This window comes from Mustela nigripes, chromosome 4 (genome assembly GCF_022355385.1).
Source record: "Mustela nigripes isolate SB6536 chromosome 4, MUSNIG.SB6536, whole genome shotgun sequence".
In the NCBI taxonomy this organism is placed as follows: domain Eukaryota; kingdom Metazoa; phylum Chordata; class Mammalia; order Carnivora; family Mustelidae; genus Mustela; species Mustela nigripes.
The window spans coordinates 92,852,558-92,877,355 of record NC_081560.1 but is presented as its reverse complement, the minus strand read 5'-3'; the positions used below and the strand labels follow the sequence as shown (position 1 = coordinate 92,877,355).

Below are 24,798 nucleotides of genomic sequence, written 5' to 3'. Positions count from 1 at the left end.
TGTTGCTCTCTGTCTGCAGATCACCAGAAGCTGGAGAGAGAGGCTCGGATCTGCCGTCTTCTGAAGCATTCCAACATCGGTGAGCTGCCGTCTTGGGTGTGGGGGCAGGGGTGCCATCTTTCTGCCCCCTGGCCAACGACCTTTCTGTCCCGGAGATTACACCGCAGAGGGACACCCAGAGGCCGCCTTTGCTTTTTCCATAGAAGTGTCCCATCCTTGGGCACCTGGCAGTGGTTTTCTCTTCTGACCTCCAGGGGCCCTGGGGGTTCTGGGCAGCTGCCTGTGCAGCTCTGCCTGGATGGGTCTTGGCCCATCAGCCCATCACTCTAACTCCCAGCTGGATTCCTGGCAGAAACATTGTGTGGTTTCAGAAAAGCCGCAAGACAGTCCAGTTAAGAAGAAAAATGTTTGGGAACCAAAAACCTCAAAGGCCACTTCAAGCGCCATCCTGGCCTGAGGTCTGAGGGCTTACTCTGGAGGGCCACCGTTGTCCCCTGCTGGTCATTGCCACTGTGCCCTGGGGGTTTAGAGTCTGGGGAGCCTGGGGCCATGGCCTCAAGGATGGTGACCCTTTTTCTGAAAGCCCAGATCACCTCCTTGTGCACCCACAGGACCCTGGAAGTCAGCTTGGGCCTCTTGGGCCGCTCAACCTGCACTCAGCCTCGTGCCCCACCACCCACCCTGGTGGCTCGGGGGTAGTCCCTGCCTTCTGCCCCAGGGAGCAGGTGTGTGTGTCCACCTGCCTGCCCGGCCCCACCTCTGGCCCTGGAGGGACTTCCAAGGAGTCCCCTATGCGAAGCAGCCGGGAAGCACAGAGGGGCCAGTGGGTTTGCTGCCCTGGGGGCACCCAGGGAGCTGGTCAGGGTAGGCTCAGGGCCCCTCCTGCCACGATTCCAGCTCTGTTGGGCCAGGACAGAGCCCAGGACTCTGTTTAAAAGGAACGACAGATGGGGTGGCTTGGTCACTTCTGGAGCCCCTGGCCTGCAGGGAGGTACATGCCACTCCCAGCTCCCAGGCTGTGGCCTCAGCCGTGGGGAGCCCAGGAGGCTGTAGGAAGCCTGGGCCGCTCCTCAGAGCCAGTCCTGGGAGCTCCCCCCGAGGCTCTGCCCTGCAGGACCTGTGGGAGTGGCGGTGAAGGCAGACCCCCACTTCTAGACAGCCCCCCACCGTGCCCGCAGGCGGCTCCAGTCCTGGGCCCGGGCCAGGCACTTGCACTTGTAGATTCTCAAGCTGTGTGTGTTGGGCCCACTGGCGTGCAGGCTTCTGACTCAGAGGCCTGGTATGGGCCCAGGAACCGGAGCCTTCCCCAGCGAGCCTGGTGATTCTGATGCCGACGTCCACAGGACCCCAGTCACTCTTCACTGGCAGGGTTGGGGGAGCACGTGGGTCTGCAGTGGGCTTCCATCAGACCCTCTGCCGCCCCTGCTGTTGCGCTCTGTGCGTCGGAGCCCGGCAGCAGGCACTAGCTCACCCCCACCGCTGCCCCTTGCCAGTCGCCTCCCCTGCATCGTCTGAGCACCAGCCAAGAGTGGGTCAGGAATTCCTTTCAATAGGGGAGGACCCTGGTATTCTCTGGGTGGGTGTTTGTGACAGTCTTCAAAAGACATCTCCTTGCCCTGCCTGGAGGCCCATGTTGTTCCTGGTCAGCTGTATCAGTCCCTGAGTCTTCATAGCAGCTTTATTCCAGAGCATGGGGGGTACGGGGGCAGAGCCAAGATGGGGGAGGGGCTGCAGAGAGAACATTCCAGAACACAGGGGAGGCAGAGCCAAGGCGAGGGGGATGCAGAGAGAACATTCCAGAACATGGGACAGGCAGAGCTGATGGGGGTGCAGAAGGAACATTCTAGAACATGGGGAGGCAGAGCTGAGACAGAGGTGCAGAAGGAATATTCTCTGTATACTCAGGAGGGGCTCTCTGGGGAGTAGTGGGAGAGGTCTAGGGGAGGTGAAGGGGTCCCCTTGCTCCCAGGCCTGGGTCTTCCCAGCCCTACTGTAGACAGAAGTGTTTGCAGTGCCCCTGGGACAGGCAGTGGGATGTTGTTCGTCCCACTGGTGCGGGACAGGGGCACCGGGAGGGGCTGTTCCTCGGAGCAACTGTGTTCAGAGCGTGGGGCGGGAAGGAACCTCTATTTCCCCATCTGTGAATTGGGGGTGGGCCTTCACAGGGAGTCCCTGGGAGGCCCTGAGAGGAGACAGGTGGACAGCAGGCGCAGTGAGCCCCGGCCTGCAGAGGGGACTTGGGGAGGCTTGGGGTCAGAGTCACGGCGGGGGCCCAACCTTCCTGCGGACAGGCTGTTACGGCTCTGAGCCCCTGCAGGGTCTGTGTGTGACGAGCGGGTCTACACAGGCCACAGGCTTCTGTGGTTCTTAACCCACATGAGTCACGGGGCCTGCTGCATAACAGGCAGCAAAGCTCAGCCCATGGGCGCTGATTGTGGGTTCGAGAGCTGTGGGGCTGGGGGCTCGGGCCTGGTACGCAGCCTGTGGGATCCGTGCAGAATGGCTGTGCTGGGCTCGAGAAAGCAGGATGGGCCTGGGCCTGGGCCTGGGCCCAGGTGGCTCCTCCAGGGCTCCCATGCAGTGTGGACACCAGCCTGAGCTGCGTCTGTGAAGGTTTGCCTGCGTGTCTGGGGTTTGCTTGCAGGCTGTGGCTCACATGGTTGCCAGGGTCTCATCAGGACCACGTGCGTGTCTTTAGCACGTGGCAGGAGGTCCCCAGAGTGCGTAATGACAGGGATTCAGAGGGAGCCGGATGGGTAAGGGAGGGAGAACGAGAATTCTGACCACCTTTGAACGTGGGGTTCGGTGGCAGTGTGTGTGTTCACAGCGTTGCGTGGTCACTGCCGCTCCCTGTGTCCGCACTTCTCATCGTCCCGGTGAGGGTCTGCGCCCGGGGAACATGACCTCCCATTGGGCCGCCCAGGCCCGGGGAACCGCCCCGCGCTGCGTGCGTGGGTCGGTCCCACGAGGACCCCCACGGCGGTGGGATCACACATCGGTCCCTTCGCCATGCTCGTTCCGCTCGGCATCGCACCCTCAGCATCCGTCCCTGTTGAAGCAAGTTACGGGATTTCCTTGCTTTTCCAGGCTCCGTTATAGCCGGTCGTGTGGACGGAGCGCGGTTGGCTTCCGCTCACCCGACAGCGGAACCGTGGCTTCTTGCCCCCTGTCGGCCTTGCACACGGTGCTGCCGTGGACATGGCCGCGCGCGGAGGGTGGGCACCCGTGTGACTCCCGTGCTCCCTCTTTGGTGACACGTGCAGCAGTGGAACGGCTGGTCACCGGCCGGTCGGTGGGGGTCACTCTGCAGGCCCACCATGCTCCTCGAGCCAGCCTGGGGGTCCGCGCCACAGCCCTGCTGCAGGGGAGGGGAGGGAGCGATGCTGTCTGTGCAGCGGGGGCCCATCCCCGCCGCGGGCACCTGAGGCCTCTGTTGACCTGTCATGCTGGGAGCGGGCTTCACGGGGCCAGCTGCCCATCACCAGCCGCCTGTCACCCACCATCCGGGCAGAGCGCTCCCCAGCGGCTGCAGGTTCTCCTCAGAGACAAGGGGCTGCTGCACAGAGAACGCAGCTGTGTGGCCTGGTTTCAGCAGTGCCTTTTGTGGGGACGGGAGTAGGGGTGGGTGTCTGGGATGCCTGACCCAGTGTCCCCCCAGCCTCCTCCAACCCCCCCAGCCTTCCCCACTCTCCCCCAACCTCCCAGCCTCCCCCACTCTCCAGCCGCCCTCTGGCCTCTCTCTGTTCTCCTCCAGCCTCCCCCAGCCTTCCCGATCTCCCTCCAACCTCCCCAGCCTCCCCTCCAGCTTCCCACAGTCTCATCCCAGCCTCTCCCCAGTCTCCCAGCAGCCTCCTCACCACCTGCACTCAGCCTGCCTCTGCAGTGACCTTTTATTTTCAGGACCTGGCTCAGTGATGGCAAGTCTCCGCCTTTGGTTTCTGGGGTGGGCTTCTTTGCTGGGTGGTTCACCCCTGAGCTGGGCAGGTGGGCACCAAGGAGTACATGCCATGGGGGGACCTCCTGCCTGGGCAGTGGAGAAGGGTCTCCGGTCTCCTGCTGCTCAGCCCCGCAGCTGGTGAAGTTATGCATCTGGGCCGGGCCCTCCTGCCGCAGGCAGCAAGGGCATCCCCAGGGCAGTCCAGAGGCTGCCTGGGAGAGTTGGAGGGTCTCCCCCTGAGAACGCCTTGGCCTGGGACTCAGGGACAGGCCCTGGAAGAGCTGTGGCCCTGGCAAGGGGAGCATCCTGGGTACACCCCTGTGCCCTCTGTGTGGCGGCCCCACAGGGCTTCCGGGCTGGCCTCTTGGGAGTGCACAGGACTGTGTCGTAGCCGCGTGCCCTACCCAGTATCACAAGTGTCCTGCTTTACTTGGGCGGATTTTGCGACAAGTCACTTTCGGTAGCCTCGGCTCTGTCAGGAATCAGTCTGATGTGCTAAATCGCTTTCCTTCTAAACCGTTAAAATAATGTGCGACTGCTTGTTAAATGTTAAAAATGTTTTCTTTTTCTTTTTTTTTTTTTTTTTTTAAAGAAAAGGGTTCAAGTGCACACAGCCTCCACGTCCCCCAGGTGCCCTGTGTCTCCCAGGCGAGGCGGTTGGACCCGCCAGCAGGCCTAAGAGCCTGACCCCCTCCCACCAGCACTGGAGGCCGGGGCCTCCCACAGCCCTCCTGGACCACTGGGGATCCCCCAGGGAAGGCGAGGAAGGCCCCCAGGAATGTCCCTCCGGGGGCCCTGGGCCTGCCTTGCTTGGTGTGCCAGGGCAGGTGGCTGGGCCGAGGAGGCAACACCTAGAGGGGGTGAGCGTCTGTTCCCTGCACTGATTTCCAAGACAGTCCTAGAAGGAGGGTGCTGTGGGCAGGGCTCTGTTGGGTGCTGGGGAGAATTAGGCCAGCCTGAGGGCATCAGTGGGCAGGAGGGAGGTCAGTATCGGCTTTGCACGCCCAGCAGTCTCCGTGACATCCCTGGGAGAGGGGACGGAGCCCAGGTAGCTGGCGGAGGCCGGGGACCCGGGAAGACCTCACATCACGATCATGGGGCCAGGAGAGGTGAAGCCGAATAGGACAAGGCTGGACGGCAGGCAGAGCCACAGAGCCAGAAACGGGAGGGCAGCTGCCCGAGGAGCTGGCCCCGGAGTTGGCACGGGTGCCCCTTCCCGGTGACCAGACACTCTGACTGCTTGGGCAGGAGCCCGCTCTTGGTGCCTGACTTCGGCCTGGGTCAGCCACCGCTGCTGCCAGACTGTGCTTCCAGGCATGAAGATGCTGGCGGCCGGGTTCCCGGGAAGGTTATGGCGGGAGGAAGTAGAAGGCCTACAGGGCAGGCCACGAGGGCAGCGTGGAGGGTGCGAGCAATGGGCTGTGGCCAACCCTCCTGGCGCTGGCGGCCTGCCCTGCGCGGAGAGGCCCAAGGAGCCACAGCCCTGGGGATTCCGAGCCCCCACTCTGCACACGGCTTGGTCTTCGGGGAACCGCACCTCTCCGCTGTGTGCACGGCCCCTCGCATGCTGGTGAGCAGGCGGGGTGCTCAGGGCGGCATCTGCCGGAGGCAGGATCTGGCACAGGGGGCGGTATCCAGAGTGATCCGTTCCTAGAGATGCGTGCTGTTCGGCATGGGGTGTGTCTCTGGCTCCACGGGGTGGCGGGCGTGTGCTGGCCTTGTATGCTGTCCACTTGCTGGCTCATGGATGCAAGCCGGCACCCTTGGGCCGGGCGCTGCTCCAGGCTCAGGGACGCGCACAGCAGGCCAGCCAGGCTGGGGAGCACCTGGGGCCCGAACCCAGGGCCCGAGCTTTTTGAAGTGGTGGCACACTGGTTGGCCTTCACTTGTCCCAAGAGGCAGATGACAGGGCCCCACGGTGCTCCTGTCCTGTGAGTGGCTCCTTTCCAGGGCCTGGTCCAGCGAGTCGCAACCCTAGGGCCCCACCTTGCCTGCGGCCCCCTGTCCCCTGGCTGAGGGGCTGAGAGGGGCCCAAGTCTCTGTCTGGCAGAGGAAAGAGGACCTTGGACACCTGGAGCCCCCTGGATGTCCGCCTGGGACCCACGGCTCTCCCGTTGGGCTCTGTCCTGCAGTGCCCCCCTCCTGTGGGGAGCCCCAGGCCCTTGTCTGGATGGGTGGGCCCCCTCCATGAAGGAGGGGTGCTGCATGGAGAGGGCGGGTCCTGGGCTGGGCCAGCCCCTCACGGCCTCTTCTGTCCCCACAGTGCGGCTGCACGACAGCATCTCTGAGGAAGGGTTCCACTACCTGGTCTTTGATCTGTAAGTGTCTGAGCTGGGAACGCTCCACTGCACGGCTCCGAGGGTGGGCAGGGGAGGGGCGGAAAGGGGGGCATCCGAGGCTTCCACAGCCCCTGCCTCCCAGGCCTCCTCCCTTCCAGGCTCACCAGCACAGCCTCCCCACCGGCTGTGTCTGGAGTCCCACAAGCTTGGGGCTGCCCCCTGGGCCCTTTGGGTGGGGCGTAGGGGTGAGGGAAGGGAGGACCCGAGGGGTGGTCGTGGCCTTTCCTTTGCAGGTGTTCCCTGGGGTCCTCATCACAGCCGACTGGCGTGAGTGTGTGTGTCCTCGTGATCATGTGCGGTTTCTGGGGGTGCATGCACGTATGTGTGTCTGTGTGTCTGTGTGTCCACGCGTGTGCGTGTATGGCGTCCGACGTGCGGGCTTTGGGGCCTCTGGTGCCTCTTCCTTCCTGCCTGATTCAGGAGCAGTGAGCTCATCCCTGTCCGTCCCTGGCCGCTCCCACTGTGCGGCTATATTTAGCTGCCCGTGAGTCACTGCAGCTGGGGCCCTGGAAGTGGGTGGGCAGGGGCCACGGGCTTCGGGCAGCCCCTAGTGGCCTCTTGATGGCCACAAGGCCAGGGTGCTGTCACCTGTGTGATGGGACACCTGCCTGGGGCAGCTGCTCCTCCCTCTAGGACAGATGCCGCCATAGCCACAGAGCCCTCAGCGCCCTCTGGGTCCTGTGGTCGAGAGGGGCCAGGACTGTCCCTGGAGGGGCTTGGTCCTCTCTCATTCCCCCAGTGTCCCACCAGACCGTGCTCTGAGGCAGCCCAGGCTGTGCTGGGACACAGCTGTCACTGCCAGGCTGAGGTTGTGCCCTAAAGGTCTGTCCCATGGTCCCTGCAGAGGGGGACAAGCTTGCTGTCTCTCCACCCCGTGTGCCCCTAGACCCACCCAGTGTCACAGGGAGTGTAGCGGCCATGCAGCTAGAGGGCGGCTGTGCCTGGGCCCTGGTGGCAGACAGCTGGGTGGGTGTGATTCAGAAGACAGGAGGTAGGGAACGCAGTGTGGGTGTTGTGTGCACGCTCGTGTGTTCCTGCATGCGGTGCACGTGTGTAACTGTGTGTGTGTCTGCACATGTGTGGGTTCATGTTTCTTGGCCTACATGACAGGCAAGTGTGGGGAGCCCAGAGAGGAGTACTTGGCGGTGTTTCTGGGGGGGCGGGGCAGGGGAAGGGCCCAGGCCCTGCACGCCCTCCCTGAAAGCCTCTGTGGCCCATAGGCCTGCGGTGGTCCTGACCCTGCAGAGGCCTCTGTCCCGGGGCCTCAAGCAGCTGCTTCTGGGGTGGGCCGGGAGGGAGCGGGGAGTGTCGGATAGGCCCTGCCCCACCACAGCCCCTCCAGCCATGCAGCATCCCCCGCTATGTGGCACTAGAACCGGGGAACCACTTCTTGCCTGGGTTGATGTCACCTTCCAGAGGCCCCGAGTTTGGGGAAAGTGTGGACTCAGGAGTTGACAGGTTTCCCCACTCCCACCCCTGGGAATGTCACAAGGACTTGGGGACAGCTGCACATCAGCCATGTTGTCCCTCTGGGGCCAGGGGGCACAGGAGGAGATGTTGGCCTCTGGGTCAGGTTGCCTCTCGGCTGCATGAGACGTCACCTTCCCCCTGCCAGCAGCCAAGTCTCTGCCCTGCTGCTCTGGACTGCATGGCCCAGGTGCGGGGACCCACAGGCCTGTCCCCAGCCCAGGCGAGGTCTCGCTCCCGGGGGGGGCTCCCTGGGTTCGGACTCGGTCTGCAGAGCCTCGCCTGGGAGTCCGGGTGCGGGGAGGTAAACAGTGAGTCCCCTCTCCTGGGTGGAGCCCTGACTGCACCTCCTCGCTCCATGCACACACGGATACACACGCGCACGTGGACACACACGCACGCGCAGATGGACAGACACGGATATACATGCGCACGTGGACACACACGCACGTGCACATGGACACATGCACATGGACACACAGAGACATGGACACACACATGCACGGATACACACGTGCACATGGACACACGTGCGCACATGGACACACGCACTCGGGCACACGCACGCACACATGGACACACACAGGCACACACATGCGTGCATGTGCACACGGGTGTGCATGCACGCGCCTGTGGCACAGGCTGGCACACACACACATGCCGAGGCACACATGTGCACACGCCCGCAAGGCTCAGCCTCCATTAGGCTGTTGCTGGCTCTGAGCCTTGGGGTCTTCTGGTGGCAGGTCAGAAGCCAAGAGCTCCTTTCTCCCGAGTGCTTGGCATGTCCAGGGGCGTCAGAAGCAGGTGTGTTGCTGGAGAGGGGCATGCTGAGCCCTGACAGGTCCTGTGTGTCTTGCCGTCTGACTTTAAGGGAGCGTCGACCCACGCCAGGGGCGCCCACTCAAGCAGGCCCGGTGCCTGTCGCCCCTGCCACAAGCCAGCCCGCCCAAGCAGAGGCACAGAAATGAGGCCCACACAATTCCCACCTTCGTGAACAGAAATGCAGATGGAGAGGGTGCAGCCCTTGGGGACAGCACGGCTGCAGAGGGAGGCAGCTCTCGGCCTGCCCGTCTCAGCGGTGGGAAGCCTGGCCAGAACCTGTGGAGCTGGGGGAGGGGCTGCGAAGGGCCCCGAGAGGGCTCCTCCCTGCTCCCCCTGCATCTGTGCCTCACCCCTGTTGTCTTCACCTTTCTGTCCACCCTTATTTTCCAACTCAAAGGGCCCCGGGTAGCCTGGAGTCTCTCGGGTTTCTCATAAGCCCTCCGGGCAGTTTCCTGTCTGGGCGTCCGTCCTGATTGTAAGGCCTTCACAGAGCAAGGACACATGGCAAGTGGGTGTGCAGACAGAAATCCCGCCCTGCTCCTAGATGGGGCTTGGGACACCTCACAGGCTCACCTACGAGGGAGGCCAGATCTGGGCACTGGCTCTCTGGCCCCTTGCTCTGTGCGGGGACACAGCTCTGGTTCCAGGGGTCATGAGGAGGGATCCAGATCTCTTCAGGCCCAGCGTTAGCATGACAAAGCCTGGGTAACACTGCAGAGGCCTGGGTCAGACTCCTGTGCTGCCCACTCTGGCCACCACCCCGTCGAGAGCCCATTTTCTGAGCATGACAGTGCCGTGTCACGGAGCAGCTGTGAGAGTGGACATGTGAAATGATACCATGTGTAAGGACTCGGTCGGTGGTTAGTCCTGGGAGATGAGGACAATAGGGAATATGGTAGAGAAGGGGGAGGAGGAGGAGTCGATGTTGCCAGCAGTGACGACGGGGATGGAGTGATGAGGCCGATGGGGTCCTCAGAACGTGTGACCTGTGCTTTGTCTTCAGGGTCACGGGCGGGGAATTGTTCGAGGATATCGTGGCCCGAGAGTACTACAGCGAGGCGGATGCCAGGTGGGTGTGCAGGCCTCTGCCCTTCCGGCTCCCTTCTCTTCCCAACCCAGCCTCATTCGGTCGCCACTGGCCCCCAGGGCCCGCGTGTGCTCCTGTGGGCAGAGCGGCTCACACGGCTGAGGCAGACGGTCTGCCGGTCGGAGGCGGCGTTCCTGCTGGGAGCCTGGAGTACGTCCCAGGAGTAGCCACTTTTGTGTCCTCCCCCAGATCGGAGCCGGCCGGAGTCAGGGAGTGCCCGGGCCAGCTCTGCTTCCCTGGGGTGGGGATGGCCCAGAGAGGGGCTTTTTCGCTGGGGGTGGGCAGTGGAAGGGGGAGTCATGGTGTTCCCCACGCCCCCACCTTGGACATCTGTCTGTGGCCCACAGCAGGCACCTGGCAGGGCCTTCCTCGAGAAGATGGGCAGTTTCCAAATGCTTTTCTGAAGATGGGGCAGGGGTCCCTTTCCGTGCCGTCTTTCCAGAGCCAGAGGCAGGAAGAGCAGACAGGAAGGGAGAGCCTGTCCATTGTGGGCAGGAAGCCAGGGCCCTGTGTGGAGTGATGGAGGGGTTCAGGCTCCCTCTGGCTGAGGCTCCTGTGGGGGGCCCCTGGACAGCCCTTCCCCCTGGGGTCAGCCATCCCAGGGGATGAGGGCCCCAGGGACATCAGGGGGCTGCCGCAGCCTGCTGCTGGGGACACAGAGCCCTCCTTCCTGGAAGGGATGCCATTGGTGGGCAGCTGGCAGCTGTGGCCCATGCATCTCAGCCTGAGGACAGCTGGGCCCCAGAACCCCTCTTGTGACAAAGACAGAAGGCTGCTCTGGTCACTCTAGGTGCTGGTGTTCACTATGGATGCTTTTTATTTTTAATTTTTCATGTTACTTGCTCCTAAAAATTTCATTAATGAGCATATCTTCCTTTTCTAGTCCAGAAAATGAATATTATTATTTCATTTTAATTTTTTTAAAAAGATGTTATCTATTTGAGAGAGAGAATGAGCCGGGGTGGGGAGAAGCAGAGGTAGAGGGAGAGGCAGGCTTCCCTCTGAGCAAGGGGCCCATAGACACAGGGCTCAGTCCAGGGACCCTGAGATCAAGGCTGAGCCGAAGGCGTTTACTTCACTGACTGAGCCGCCAGGTGTCCCTTGAATACTCTTTTTTCTTTTTTTATTTTTATTTTTATTTTTTTAAAGATTTTTTCTTTATTTATCTGACAGAGATCACAAGTAGGCAGAGAGGCAGGCAGAGAGAGAGGAGGAAGCAGGCTCCCTGCAGCGCAGAGAGCCCGATGTGGGGCTCGATCCCAGGACCCTGGGACCATGACCTGAGCCGAAGGCAGAGGCTTAACCCACTGAGCCACCCAGGTGCCCCGAATACTATTTTTTAAAGTAGCTTTTTGTGACTCGTTTCTTTACCCACAGGCGACCGTGCCTGCTGGCAACTGCCGGAGCGAGTCCCGCAGCGGCCTGGGTCCCCATTCAGGGCCTCCTGGGTCCTCCAGGGTCGGGGCCAGGGTTGGGGGGTGTCAGGGACAGGGCACAGGGGCATGGGCTGCTTTCCCAAGGCTCCACTAGGAAGGACCTTTGTTTCGTCTGCTCACCTGGGAGTGGCCGGTCCCCTTCGGGAGCAGATTGGTCCTCATTTTCTCCTTTAAGAAAAGTAGGGAGAGCAGCCGAGCCGCATGCCCGGGCTCGGTGGGGCCAGGGTGGGGATGTCCGCAGAGTGGGCGCCTGCCTGCCAGGCCTGGGCTGTCCTGACCTCTTCCGGCGTGGGAGGAGCTCTGGGGAGGCCAGGTGGGCAGGGTCCTGCTGGCTGGCGCAGGGCCCGGGGCCCACCACCAGGGCAAAGCCAACATGAGGAAGGCCTGCCTTACAGTTCTGCCACCATGGCCACGTGGCAGCCTGCATCCGGGCCGCGGGCCTTCTCGGCCCTCTGTGTCCCCACTGGCAGCGTCCTGCCTCTGGGGCCTTTTCTTCAGCACTCTTCACTGCCTGGAGCCTGGCCCCTTCTCTGCATTCCGCAGCAGGTGCTCCCAACTCAGGGGTGTTAAGGCCCATGGCTGCAACTCCCTCTTGGCTGGGAGCCCCTGGGTGCTGCTCCCCACCCCGGCCCGCCCACGCCCAGCCGTGCACACGCCCTATGCTCCCTGACACCTGTGGCCTCCGAGCTCCTCCCTCACCTGCCTGCCCCTCCTGCCTGTGTCTCGGCCTTGTCTCCAACACCCCCTCCAGGCCCTGGCCCTGCTGCTTGATGCCCGGGGATCCCTCTGGCCCCAGTCCTGTTGGGGACCCTGTCGGGGAGGGCCCCCTTGGTGTTAGGGGCCCCTTGGAACTGGCCCAGAGGAGACAGAGCTGGGGTTCCCCCCACAAATGCCTCGTTTTCTCCCACGAAGCCTGCCTTGCTCATTGCCCAGTGCGGAGAAGGCGACGAGAGGACTCTCAGGGAGTGCCTCTGGGCACCTCTTGTCCCCGGAGCTCTGGCCCCGCGTTTGACCTTTGTGCTGGTGCTTTGTTTCCGGGCAGGAGGACCTGACCATCTGCCGTAGACTCGCCCACGGGCATCGTCAGGAACCGTGGCGGGGGTGCCCAGGCTAACTGCCATCCTGGGAGGGCTACCTGGCTCTGGGGATCTGCCCCTGAGAGGGGTCGTTGGCCCCGTGCGGAGGCAGGGAGATCCAGCCCTGGGGCCTGCCAGAGCCAGTGCTGCTCGCGGTGGGGTGTGCTGGGGCTGCCATCGTGGCGAGTCTCTGGTGAGGGCGGGAGGAAGGCAGGCGCTGCTGTTCTGAGCTCTTTCCTGATCCCACTTCAGAGAAATGTGGCGGTTTGTGGGGAACGTGGAGTGTCTTTTTCCAAAGCAGGGAAAGCAAAGGTCAAAATATTTATGACCCAGTTTTTTAGAACCCTAGAAAGCTATGTGGGTCTTGAGAGATGTTTCAAGGGCCCCTGAGAATCCGACTGCCCCAGCGAGGAGGAGGCGGTGGCAGGGGTGCAGCTGGGGTGACCCCAGAGCCTGGTACCAGGAGAATGGTGTCCAGGACCCAGTCAGCATCTGGAATGCTCTTGGCAACAACTCTGGCCCCAAAAGGCCCCACCAGGAAGATGGCACCGTGTGAGCAGGAGGGAAGGTGGGCAGGACTCCAGGCTATGCTCCCAGGCTGGAGTGGGCAGGGGGCCGGAAGTGCCCGGGAGCCCCCCAGGCCAGGGCCTCCTGGAATGGGCTTCTGCAAGCTGCGGCGTCAGGGCCCCACCACCATGTGGCTGGCGGGGAGCCCAGCTTAGGCAGCTCCCTCCTGCCCGCCGGTTTCTCCCTCCTGGCGCCCGTGAAGCCCTGGAGTGGGGTCTGTCCTCGGTCCCACAGTGCTTTCGGAGAGACACGCTGGCTGGGAGTGTGGGCTCACGTCTCTGGTGCTGCTTTGGGCCCTGCGTTCCCAGGAAGGGACAAGGAGAAAAGCGGTGGTGCAGCCCCCAGTCTGAGCCAACATTCCCAGTCTGTCCTGTAGCGCACGGACCTGTGGGTCCGGCAGACATTCTCGGAACCTGTCCCTGCTGGGCATGGCCCTATCATGAGGAAAGAACCCCGTTGGGACTGTTGCAGAGGCTGTGGGACTGTGGGACTGTGGTGGGCGGCCCAGAGGGTGTTGTCAGGGCTCAGAGCCAAGGAAGGGTCTCAAGGGGCAGGCAGGTGGAAGGTGGGCTTGACCCAGAGCCAAAGCAGGTTGTGCCGCAGGCTCAGCAGGTCTGACGAGAGGCCAGGGACCCCAGGGCCCACCAGAGTGGCCAGAGGCCCAGGCCATGTCCCCCTGTGGCCCACGAGGCCTGTTGGTGCAGGCAGGGTAGGCTCCTACGGGACAGTGGGGCCAGCACCGAGCCGCAGCAGCTTGGGAGGGGGCTGGTCTGCCAGGGCTCCCCATCACCCCCAGTTCCCTGCCAATGCCACAGTGCGAGGTGGGCCCAGGGACCGGTGGCCGAGCGCCGGGTATGAGCGCTGACAACCCCGGGCTCTGCCTGCACCCCACGTCCTACCCAACCTTAGAGGAGGGCCCCCGGTGGAGTGGTCCCCCCCGCGAGCTTGCCGTGGGGGTCAGCCCACAGGTGCTGAGCGCATGGCCACCGTAACGAGGGGCTGGCGCCATCAGGACGGGGATGAGGGCCATGGGGGATGGTTCTAGGCAGATGAGGGCTTTGTGGGAGTCGTAAGAACGAGGCAGGTTTTGAGGGTGAGTTAGGCCAGTACACAAGAACAGGAGACCCCAGGTCCTGAGATTTAGGGCATGAGGGGGCTGTGGTTCCAGCCCGTGGTGGCGCTGACAAGAGGTGGCCTCCCCCAGGTCTGGGCCCCGCTCCTTCTGACCCCCTGCAGAGCTCAGACACTGTTGTCATTAGGCTTCCCAGGTCCTGGCTTGTGCAGGGAGGAAGCTCGGGTTTCCTTCCTGTGCCACGGGCAGATGTCCCTCAGGTGTGTGCTCTCCCAGCTGTGCCCAGAGCTACTTGAGGACCCAGTCTGGTCCCTCACCCCATGCCCTGTTCGAGGTTAGAACAGCTGACCCTCAGTCACCTGCCAGGTCCAGGCATGGTGGGAAGGGTCCTGAAGCAGTCTGCCTCCCTGCCTTGCCCCCCACTCCCCCGCCCGAGGGGCTGTGAGTGCTGTCCTGGGCAGGGGGCTCCTGGTGGCCTGTGGCTGGCCATGCTGCAGGGGTGGCTGGGACCCCAAGGAGGCAAGGGCTGGCTCTGGGGCAGCCGGCAACCGTGGGCACCCTCGGGGCACCTGGGGGAGGCAGGCTCGGGCCCCAGGGTGTTGTGTCCTTGGGGCCTGGGGCGTGAGTGATGAGCATGTGCAGGTGTGCTAGGAGCCCGAAGGCAGCTCTGAGCTCTCCCTGCAGCCAGGCGTGCCCAGGAGGCCCCCTACATCTCCCTGGCTCAGGACTCGGGACAGAGGCAGGAAGCCTTCAGGACCACGGGGCTGCCCCGGGGCCGAGCAGCCAGTATGGCCAGCTGTGGGATTGCCGCTGCGCCAGGACCGCGGGCCTCTGGTGGCCACCCCGCTCCACATGGCTGGCCTGCCCAGAGGGGTGTGGGCTCAGCCCTGGTCCTCCTCCCAGAGGATGTCTGGTGCGGGGTCAGGCCTGGGCGGCCTGAGCCGGGGGAACAGGGGTGTGTCCTCTGAGTACTGCTGCTGTGGGCCTGGTCAGAGGAGAAGGTGGGGCGTGGGGGCTGGCCCTGCCCTGTGCTGGCCACAGGGGACCCCCTTCTAGCTGGCATCTCCTCCCCTGTGCGGTAGGCGGCACCTTGACTCTGCTTTCCTGCGAGCCCAGTGCCACATAGCACCCCATTCCCCACCCCTGCCTCTCGTGGCCACCCTCACTAACACGCCTGCTGTTCGCCGCAGTCACTGTATCCAGCAGATCCTGGAGGCGGTTCTGCACTGCCATCAGATGGGGGTCGTCCACAGGGACCTCAAGGTGAGTCCCCAACCCTGCTCTGGGCCAGCTGGCCACTGGCAGCTGCGCGTCCTGCAAGAAGGCCCCCCCCACCCGGAGTGTGAGGACGAGCACATGTGGGGACACAGGCAGGGGTGTGTGTATATGCGCGTGTCTACTCGGGGTGTTTGGGTTGCAGAGGGGAACACAGACCCAGCGGGGGGGCGCACACAGGTGACCTGCACACAGGTGGGGCAGATGCCAGGGGAGCAGGGTTGGGGAGGGCGGCCCCGCTGGCCTCTGCCGGTGTCCAGCCCGTCCTGTGAGTCTGCTGCCCTGGGCTCACTCCAGGCAGAGCGGTTTGTTCCCCCGCAGGGCACCGCGTGGCCTCAGGGGGAGCAGCACCCCCTCCAGCTTCCCTGCCTCTCATTGTCTACAAAATGGGCTTTCCTCTGGGCTGGGCTCTGGGGGAAGGGTCTGTCGTTCCTGCCGAGAATCCCCAGGTGGCACTTGAGACCGACCTTCCCAGGCTGAATGGGGTTACACCTCCCTTGGGCCCCTGATCTTTGCAGGGACTGTTCTGAGGATGGTGCTGGTCTTTGCAGGGGCTGCTCTAGGGATGGTGTCACACCAGGAGCAGGCCCAGGGTCCCCTCCCGTGCCCTTTCCGTCTGTCTCTGCATGTCCCACATGGTCCTGTGTCCTTGCCTGCTTTGTGTGCCCGGGTGGTGGGCCTCATTGCCGGGCACCACGTTTGGTCTGAAGCTGCGCCCCGTGGCAGCGGGCCCCCCACCATGGCCATGGAGCCCGTGAGGCATGAACATATGTGCGCCCCTGCTCCCCGGCCCTGGCATGTCCTGGGCCACACCAGCCTGATGAAAAGAAGAAAAGGGCAGGACAGTGGACCTTCTGCCTCCTGCTGGGTGTGGGGGGCAGATGGCGTCTCCTCTTCCAGAGAGGACGCCTGTCCCCTGATGGGGACAGACCCCCAAGGCCATCCCGTGGTGGGTTTGTGCTCAGCCGAGTGCTGTGTGGGGAGAGCAGAGGGATTTGGCACCGTGTTGGGGGGTTGTGAGGGAACTGGAGGGAGCAGGGGTCCCCCACTCTTCTCTGGGGCTGAGCCCTCATCCATGGCAGTCCTGCCGGCCACTTCAGACCCCTCGATGTGGGTGTGAGGGGAGGTGGGGGCCCCCCCAGTCCCACTCACGTTGATCAAACAAAGACGTGCGGGGGCCTCTGGGCTGTGCTGGGCAGCAGGACCCCATGTCCACAGCACATCTCACACAGATGACATGCTGGGGACATGGGGCCCGGCCAGCTGTGTGGAGCCCGGGGAAGCGCTGGTCTCTGCCACGGGGCTGGCATTCTTCATGGGTTCCTGGGGCCATGGGCACATTCTGCCACCTCAGGGTCCCCAGCACTGTTAACAGGGTCTTTCCTGGGGCACCACCACAGCTGTACTCTCAATGGCCTGCCTGCTGGGACGGTGGCCTGGGGAGGGGGCTGAGGGCCCCTGGCGGTCGGGGACGAGGGAGGCTGGAGGCCAGAGCTCTGAGGGCTCTGCACTGACCGCTGAAGGCGGCCAGGCCAGGATGGGCAGCCCATGGACAGGGCATAGGGCACAGAGCGCCCTGTGGTGCTCCTGTGGGATGGGGGACGAAGTCCCTTCAGCTTGCTCAAGCGCACTGTTCCTGAGGCGGGGGCATGTAAGGGGCCTTTTCCCGCTGGGGGTGCTGGATGGCCCGAGGCTGAGGGATGGGGCGGTCAGATGCTCTGCGCTGCTTCCTTACTCTGGTCCTCTGGTGGGGGAGGCGCCATTCCTCAGGCAGCCCCCCACCGACTCTGAGCACCCAGATGTGGGACACGGCAAGCGTACTGCCTGCCGGGCTAGTGAGGGGCTCTCGAGTCTGCCTGCCACTTTCTGAGTTTTCGGCCTGGGTGTGACAGCTCCCCTCTGCCCCCTTGGGTCACAAGGAATCTGCTGGGGCAGCTCCCACCGGGCAGGGTGTCAGCCTGCAGACCACCATCCCATCTGCTATGCCCCCTCCCCTCCGTGCCCTGTGGCGTGACCCTCGCGCGTACTGGCGTGTCATCTTCCCTGCAGCCCGAGAACCTGCTCCTGGCCAGCAAGTGCAAAGGGGCGGCCGTGAAGCTGGCGGACTTCGGCCTGGCCATCGAGGTGCAGGGGGACCAGCAGGCATGGTTCGGTGAGTGGGGACCCCTGGCTGCCTGGACCGAGGGTGGGGGGGTCTGCTGCCCTCTTGGCCTTCACACCACCCCTGCCCTGTCCCCAGGGTTTGCCGGCACGCCAGGCTACCTGTCCCCAGAGGTCCTGCGCAAGGAGGCCTATGGCAAGCCAGTGGACATCTGGGCATGCGGTGAGCCCTCTGTGGAGGTGGGGTGGGGCCGCGGGGCCGCGGTGGAGGGAGCCCTGCGCCCGTGCCAGGCTTGCCCCTGGGCTGACTCAGGGTTGCTGTCCGCCAGGAGTCCCCCTCCCCACCCAGACTAGAATTGCTCATGTGACCCTGGTGGGGCCCACCTGGCTGAAGCCCACCACCCCAGTGCCTGCCCTGCACCCAGAAGAGAGGTCTGGGCCAGAAGGAGTGCACAGCGTGGGGTGGGTGGGGGACCTCATGCAGACCACTGTGGTGGGGTCTCTGCAGGAGCTGAGCCCTGGACGTGACCCTTGTGTTCTGAGGGCATGGGGGTGGGCTAGGGGTGGAGCCTACAAGGGGGATCCAGAGAGTGGGGGGCTGGGAGTGAGGTGGGGGTCTGGGAAGGAGGCCTGGGGGAGGGGTGCAGAGAGGGGGGGGGAGGGGTGTTAGGGGGCGGGGGGGGGGGGGCTGGGGAGGAGACTTGGGGGAGGGGTGGGGGCAGGGCAGCGCATGAGGCCAGCGCTCTGCTCTGCGCAGGGGTGATACTGTACATCCTGCTGGTGGGCTACCCGCCCTTCTGGGACGAGGACCAGCACAAGCTGTACCAGCAGATCAAGGCGGGAGCCTACGACGTGAGTGCTGGACCCTTTCTGCCCCTCCTCAGCTCGGGGAGGCAGGCCCACGTGAGAGACCTCAGAGGACCCTGGCTGCTGTCTGGGGAGGGGGCTTCACACTCCCTCATTGTCGCTTCCGTTTCTAGTTTCCATCTCCTGAGTGGGACACAGTCACTCCTGAAGCCAAAAACCTCATCAATCAGATGCTGACCATCAACCCCGCCAAGCGCATCACAGCCCACGAGGCGCTGAAGCACCCGTGGGTCTGCGTAAGTCCCCGCACGCAGACCCTGGGGTCCTCCGCCCGCTGCTGGCACATCCCGGGTCTCCTGGCTGTGCGCCTCAGGGGTCTGGGACCCACTGCGGGCTGTCAAGGCCTCCGTCTCTGGTCCGGCCTGTGTGTGAGGGGACGGAGTGTCGAGGCAGACGGCCTGGGTAGGAGACACGGCCGTCGGGAGAGCCAGGAGGGTGGGGGGGTTCCAGGTAGAAAGGGGCAGTGGGCTCAGGGCTGGGCAGCCGGTGGGGGGGGACAGCTGAGCTCTGGCTGCAGTGGGCGGCTGGTGGCTTTGGCACAAGGGCCATGGCACAGCTCTGCTGTCCTGAGCCCTCTCCCTGAGGGACGAAGACCTCTCGGAGCCTTTAGCAGGGTGTGACGGCCCCTCTCCCCACAGCAACGCTCCACGGTGGCCTCCATGATGCACAGGCAGGAGACCGTGGAGTGCTTGAAAAAGTTCAACGCCCGAAGGAAGCTCAAGGTAAGACCTGGGCCTCAGTGCCCAGCCCACCTATCCCATGGTCCGCGTGCTCGTCCACTGGGGGCTTGCCTGTGACTTGATGGCCCCAGGCCAGGAGTGGCCAGAGGGGTCCCGGCGGGCTGGGTGAGGGAAGGCACAGGGTCCTGGCGATCCTGGCACCCTCCCAGAGCAGACGGGTCAGGCAGATCCAGCCCTGCATGGCAGCGGCGCTTGGGGACCCCCCCGGGCTATGGAGGCGCAGGTGCCCCCGGTTGCTGCCCCGTGCCCCAGCGAGAGTGGGTGGGCAGCCTCGGACCCTGGCAGGCCTGGTGTGGACAGCAGCCTGAGCTGCTGGTGGCCGGGCGGGGAGGGGGAGGAGGAGGCCAGCCGCAGCAGCCCCGGGGGTCCTGAAGGCCCCTGGAAGCTGTGCACAGCGGGCAGCCTCTGTTTTCACTCAGGAAGTGGGGGCCGGTCCCTGAGCAGCTGGAGAGCCGGTAGACTCTTGGGGTGCCAGGCTGGGACCCAGATCCTGCGGGTGCCCCCGGGCTGAGGTCTGGGCTGCGGTAGCTTGGCCTCAGCTGCGTGTCTCTCCCCAGGGTGCGATCCTCACCACCATGCTGGCCACAAGAAATTTCTCAGGTGAGAACGGTCAGCTCGCGGAGGGGAAGGCTTCCCAGGGAGCCGCTGCCGGTAGCCCGCCCCTCTCACGCCCCCCTTCCCCCCGGCCCTTCTTCCCCATGGCGCAGCGGCCTTCTGCCTGCTCAGGACCTTGAGGCCTGGACTCTGGGCAGCACCCCAGGGTCTGCCCCCACCCCGACCCAGCCCGGCCTGGGAGGCCGCCCGGCACACGTCCCTGTCCCTGCGTGTTGGGTCTGTGTCCTCGCTGCCGTCTGGGCCGCAGCCCTGTGTGTCTGTCCAGGTGTTGGTCGCCACCTCCGTGGCCTTGTCCTGAGCCCTCTGAGCACTCGTTCTGTGTGTGGGAGGGGAGAGGAGGACCCGGGACTTCTCCACCGAGCTCTGGACTCACTGGCGGCCACCCGCCCTGGCGCTGTGGGTGGGCGGGGCGGGGGGGCGTGTGGCTGCTACGGGGGCATCTGTCAGCGACCCCAAGGCCAGGGGCCCTGGCAGGCCCACTGGGCAGAGCGTCGCCCGCGGGGCAGGTGGCCCCTTGGCTGTCCTGTGGTTGTGTGTCGCCCGCGTCACTGGGTGCAGGAGCGTCTGGGGTCCATCCCTGTTCGTCTGCATCTAGCTCCCCATCCTGTTCCTTTGGCTGTGGTACTGTGCTGCCGGGACCGGGGGTCATGTGTCACACCAACACTAACGGGTCCTGTCCTGTGCGCATGCCCACTGGGCGCGAGAAGCCCCCGCTGGGGTTTTCTAAGGAGAAAGGAGGCAGACCCTTTTCAGCTGTCCGTCAGTCCCAGTCCTGTTCCCACTCTCCTGTGAACGGGACTCTGGAACCATCCGCCACCCAACTGTGGACTCTAATCTTCTTCTGCTTCCTTTGTCTCTCCCCTCCCTTCCCCTGCCCGCCCCGTCTGTGTCCGCCCCTCCCTCGTCTCTAACCCGGTGCTAACAGTGGGCAGACAGACCACCGCTCCGGCCACAATGTCCACCGCGGCCTCCGGCACCACCATGGGGCTGGTGGAACAAGGTAGATGCTCTTGCCCAGGGTCCCGCCTGTTGGCATGCAGCCCCTCGCTGCACGCAGCTGCCGGCTGGGCCTCCGGAGCTGCCCCCGAGGCCCCGGGAGCCCCCGCTCCCGCCGGGGACAGATCCCACACGGCAGCCCCCGCTGTCCCAGCAGCCTCAGACCCCATGCACTGAAGGAGGGTTCAGGCTAGGGGACACCTGAGCCATGCCTCCCCCCAGATGCATTTCACTGGACCTTGGTCCTGGCCCCTGAGTCTGGGGGTCAGGAGACCCCTCTGGTCAGAGCCCTGTGCTCTGTGATCTCTCTCCCTGCTTGTCTGTCATGACTCCCGTTCAGAGTGACCTTGACCACCTGTAGGAAGCCTCAGGGCTGCTGCTGGGTCTGAACCCTGAATGGGGGCTCTGGGGAAGAAGGCTTGGGGGCAGAGGTCCTGCACCATGAGAGCTCTCTTGCCAGCCCCCCGCACTCCCCGCCTGGCCCGCCCCCATTCACAAGCACCTGCACCATGCTGCTCCCGTCACTCGCTTGGAGCTGGAGGTCTGTGTGGGTCCGAGGTGCACATGTCTGCCCTGTGAGCTCCAGGACAGGGGCCTCAGCCCCCAGAGAATGTCCTATTGGGTCTTTCTGTGAGGCCCCCGGACTCCTTCCAAATGTATGAGCAGAGAGGCTGCTTCTCTGGACCCTGCTCCTCCCAGGGGCCTCAGGCCAGCTCCTGCCCATCCCCCTGTGAGCTGGCCAGAGCCCTGAGGGCTAGCAGACCTCAGGACCTGCCAGGAGCCCAGCCCGAGCCAAGGCCAGTGCAGGCATAGGGCGCACAGAGCCTGTTGCAGCCCAGGGCCGACCCCAGGGCTCCCTGGATGGAGCCGCAGGGGCCGGTTTTCTGCTGGTGCCTTGTGCTTTGGCCCCAGCCAGCTGTCCACCCCATTTCTTGCTTCAAGGTCCTGCAGGGGGTGCATTCCTTAGCTGCCCCCTCCTGGGGATACTCCGGGCAGGGCCACCCTCTGGGAGGATGGTTTGTGCCCTTCTGTGAGCCCAGCAGACATGTCCGGCAGGCAAGGCCCCCGGAGGGCCATCCGGAGCGCATGGCGGGGAGGAGGGCAGGGTGCCTGGGCACTCCTGGAGAAACGCGGCTGCCCAGTGCAGTGAGCGAGGCCACCGGGCTGCCCTCCGGCGGGGCCCCTGCCTGCGCCTGCCCAGCTGCCGTGGACCGTGGATGCGCCGCGGATGCATGCGCCGCGTGCATGCCCAGCCCTGCGGGGCGCCCGGGGCTGCTTGGTCCCCGAGGCGGTCAGTGCATGCGGACGGAGCCCAGCATGGCTGTCTGGGGCCGCCGGCGAGGGGATGAGCCAGTTGCTGGGCCTTGGGCTGAGGTCAGCCCACCTCAGCCAGTGGCACTGGGCGGGGTTCTCCGTTTCAAGGCCACGGCTCCTCCATAGGGGACAGCCTCCTGGGTGATGCAGCGCCCTGGCCAGAGGAGCCTGTGGGGTCTCCGTGGAGATGGATGCTGCAGGTCGTCAGAGCGTCTCGGCCTTCCCCGAGAGGGGGGCAGGCAAGCTGGGGTTGTAGGGCAGCCATGGCCGGCCTGAGGTCTCTGCTTGTCCACCATGGGTCTGGGGTACCCGCTCAGTCCACCCCCCCCCAGGGCACCTGCTGCCAACTCGCACATCTGACTTGAGAAAGCGTGGAGGGAGTGCCCTGTGCTTTGTACTGCCAGTACAGACGGGGTCCACAGGGCCCTGGAGGCAAGGAATTTCCAGGAGCTGCTTTCAGGAGGGGCCTGTCCTGTGTCTTGTAGCCGCTGGTCCAAGGGAGTTCCTCAGGGGAGGTGTTTGGGGATCGGTTAAGGGGCTGGGTGTCCGCTGTGAGGCTTTCTGGAGCCCGGGCCCCACCGGAGCCGTCTGAGTCTGCTGGGGCGTTGTCGTCTCGGGTAGCAGGGTCTGGAGAGTCAGGGACTGAGGAGGACTCTCTTGAGATCCAGGCCTGCCCCAGGGTCTCCGTCCGCTTCTCACCAGGGCTCGGTTCGAGAGGAAGGCCAGGCAGGGCAGGCTGTGTCTCCTCGGTGCGCCGGGCCGGCTCGGACGCTCTGCATTATTGTGCGGGTTCTGTGGGGATGCATGGCTCTGGGATGCTGGGCTGGACGCCTCTTTCCTCCGGGCCCCTGGAGGACCCTGGCCCTGCTGGTCAGCCAGCAAGGATGGGGTCCCTGGGCTGTGCGACTTCAGCATGACTCCCATGTTGGGGGAGGTGGCCTACCTGTGCGCTGGACTTGGGGAAGGGAGCAGGGGACTGAGGTCAGCGGGGTTTAGGTGCAAAAGCTCTCATGTCCACAGGTTTGGGCTGTCCCGCCATGCTGGGTTATGGGAAGGTGGGTTGGAGCTGACCTCTGGTGGTTTCCAGGGTCCCCACAAGGGGAAGTGGCCCTTTGGGAGATGGCAGTCTTGGTCCTGGGACGCTCACGGGTGTGGGCCTGCAGGCATTGGGGTGCGGTCCTGATCCAGCCTCGCCAGACCGGGAGGGTGTGCTGCAGGGCGGGCAGGCCTGGTGGGCCAGAGAGGGGCTCTGTCACCCCTGCACTGACTGGGATCCTGTGATACTTCTCGTGGCGGGGAAGCCTGCAGGACCGGGGCATGGGCCAAGAGGCAGGTCTCTGGTGACACGCAGCCCCATGGTTCCTGGTGGGGAAGCCTTTGAGAGAGTGGACAGATTGTGGGGAGAGACTGACCCTGGGGTGGCACTTGGACAGCCCCACAGGGCTCTCTGCTCGAGCACATCACCCATGTCCCTGCACAGAGCCTGGAGGGTGGCAAAGGGACCTTCCCAGAGAGAAAGATGGGCCACAGTCCAGAGGATTGGGACCCTGATGGTGGTCTCAAACCAAAGCAGCATTAAAGCCCCCTAGAACAGATGCCCCACTACCCCTGGGAAGTGTGGGGGGGTCTGGGTGCTGCCGCTGAGGCTGCCAGTGTGGGGACCCCTCGTGAAGAACTGCGGCTCTCCCTGGGTCCCGGTGTGCACAGCAGCCCAGCACCACGGCCTCCAGGGATGTTTCCCGCCATCAAGAGTCCCCCTGCCCCCCGTGAACCACAGTGGGCTGCAGGGACGGCTGGCCAGCTGGAGGCTGGGGACCCACGGCAGGGTGGGGGGCTGCAGCAGCCCTGGGGGCCCACCCCTGGCCTCGGCCCCTGATGTGGTGCTCTGCCCTGCACAGGTGGGGCAGCGCTGGGCCCGGCGTGCTGGTGGGGCGGGCGGGGTCCTGGGCCACAGGCTTGCACTCCTGCCTGACCACGTGAATCTTGTTTTCTTTCTTTCCCTACTACTATCTCCCTCCCTCCTCACCTTTCCTTCCCTGGAAGGTAAGCCAACTTCCCTTGGTTTGGCAGCTGTTCTACGAACGCTGTCCACTGCGGAGGGCCCAGATGTTGTGGGACTTGGAGGGGGTGGCGGGCTGCCCTGACCTCTGTGTGGTCATGTTGGAGCGAGTCTGCTGGGTGTCCCACAGGTGGTGGGCAGCCGGAGATGTGGGGGGGCCCTCTGGAGCCTTCCCCATGGGTGGCACCTTGTTGAGCCCATCAGAGCCCCGGGGCCTCAGGGGTGGGCTGGGAGGTCTGTGTTGGGGCCGATGCTGCCCCGGTAAGGCCAGGAAATGACTCCAAGGTCAGGACTTCCAGGATTGGTTCCTGAAGAACGAGGCAGCCCCCGGGTGCTGAGCCAGGGGGCCTGTGGGCAGGGCGCTGAGTCCTGTTTGCCCAGGGAGCGGGGTGGGAGGCTGATGGCAGGCAGCCATCCGCACTTGGGATGAGCCCCTCCCTACGTGGGGGGGTGGCCAGCTGCAGCCGGCCCCTGCCCGGGAACACAGGCAGGTGACAGGCAGATGGCCCAGCACCCCAGCCTGGTGCCCCATCCTATGTTCCTGTGCAGGGTGGGGGGAGCACCTGCCTCCTCCTTGGTGGAGCCTACACACTGCCCACAAGCTGCAGGGCCTGTGTGGGACAGGAAACCATGGTGTCCTGCAGGATCATGGAGAATGGCTGGGGGAAGGGGCCTGTCCTGGCGTTGAGAGCTTTGAGCTGTCCTGGGTCTCCTGTGGGCCTTCTCCAGGATGGCCAGGCTCAGTACTGGGCAGACCTGCTTTAGCCTCCACCGAGGACAGATGCCACCCTGCCTTGGGACTTGGGGTCCCCTGGCTGCCCCCTAGCTCTTGGGGATCCCCAGAGCCCAGCTGGCCCTGAGGTCAGCTCACCCCGAGGGGGTGGGTAGTCGGGGGCTGCAGGTGCTTTGCTCATGTTGCCCGTTTCCTCCCCATGCAGCAGCCAAGAGCTTACTCAACAAGAAGGCTGACGCGGGGAAGGTGAGTGCCCTGGCCCTGGGGCCCACCTGTGGCCGTGCTGCCCACCC

At 64.5% G+C, this 24,798-nt stretch overlaps 1 protein-coding gene across 6 annotated transcripts in view; it reads left to right on the top strand.

The window, feature by feature from the left end:
* CAMK2B (calcium/calmodulin dependent protein kinase II beta) overlaps positions 1 to 24,798 on the top strand; it is a 79,566-nt gene that overhangs the window by 42,649 nt on the left and 12,119 nt on the right. For 3 of the 6 annotated variants that reach the window (XM_059397111.1, XM_059397110.1, XM_059397115.1), the window contains exons 3-14: positions 20 to 79; positions 6,201 to 6,255; positions 9,572 to 9,637; positions 14,997 to 15,069; positions 17,131 to 17,233; positions 17,321 to 17,404; positions 17,939 to 18,033; positions 18,162 to 18,284; positions 18,687 to 18,770; positions 19,346 to 19,388; positions 20,329 to 20,403; positions 24,714 to 24,751. In XM_059397111.1, the coding sequence (XP_059253094.1) occupies positions 20 to 79; positions 6,201 to 6,255; positions 9,572 to 9,637; positions 14,997 to 15,069; positions 17,131 to 17,233; positions 17,321 to 17,404; positions 17,939 to 18,033; positions 18,162 to 18,284; positions 18,687 to 18,770; positions 19,346 to 19,388; positions 20,329 to 20,403; positions 24,714 to 24,751 (899 nt within the window). Of the gene's footprint in view, positions 1 to 19; positions 80 to 6,200; positions 6,256 to 9,571; positions 9,638 to 14,996; positions 15,070 to 17,130; positions 17,234 to 17,320; positions 17,405 to 17,938; positions 18,034 to 18,161; positions 18,285 to 18,686; positions 18,771 to 19,345; positions 19,389 to 20,328; positions 20,404 to 24,710; positions 24,752 to 24,798 lie in introns of all 6 variants that reach the window. The other 3 variants (XM_059397114.1, XM_059397112.1, XM_059397113.1) reach the window with 2 other exon arrangements.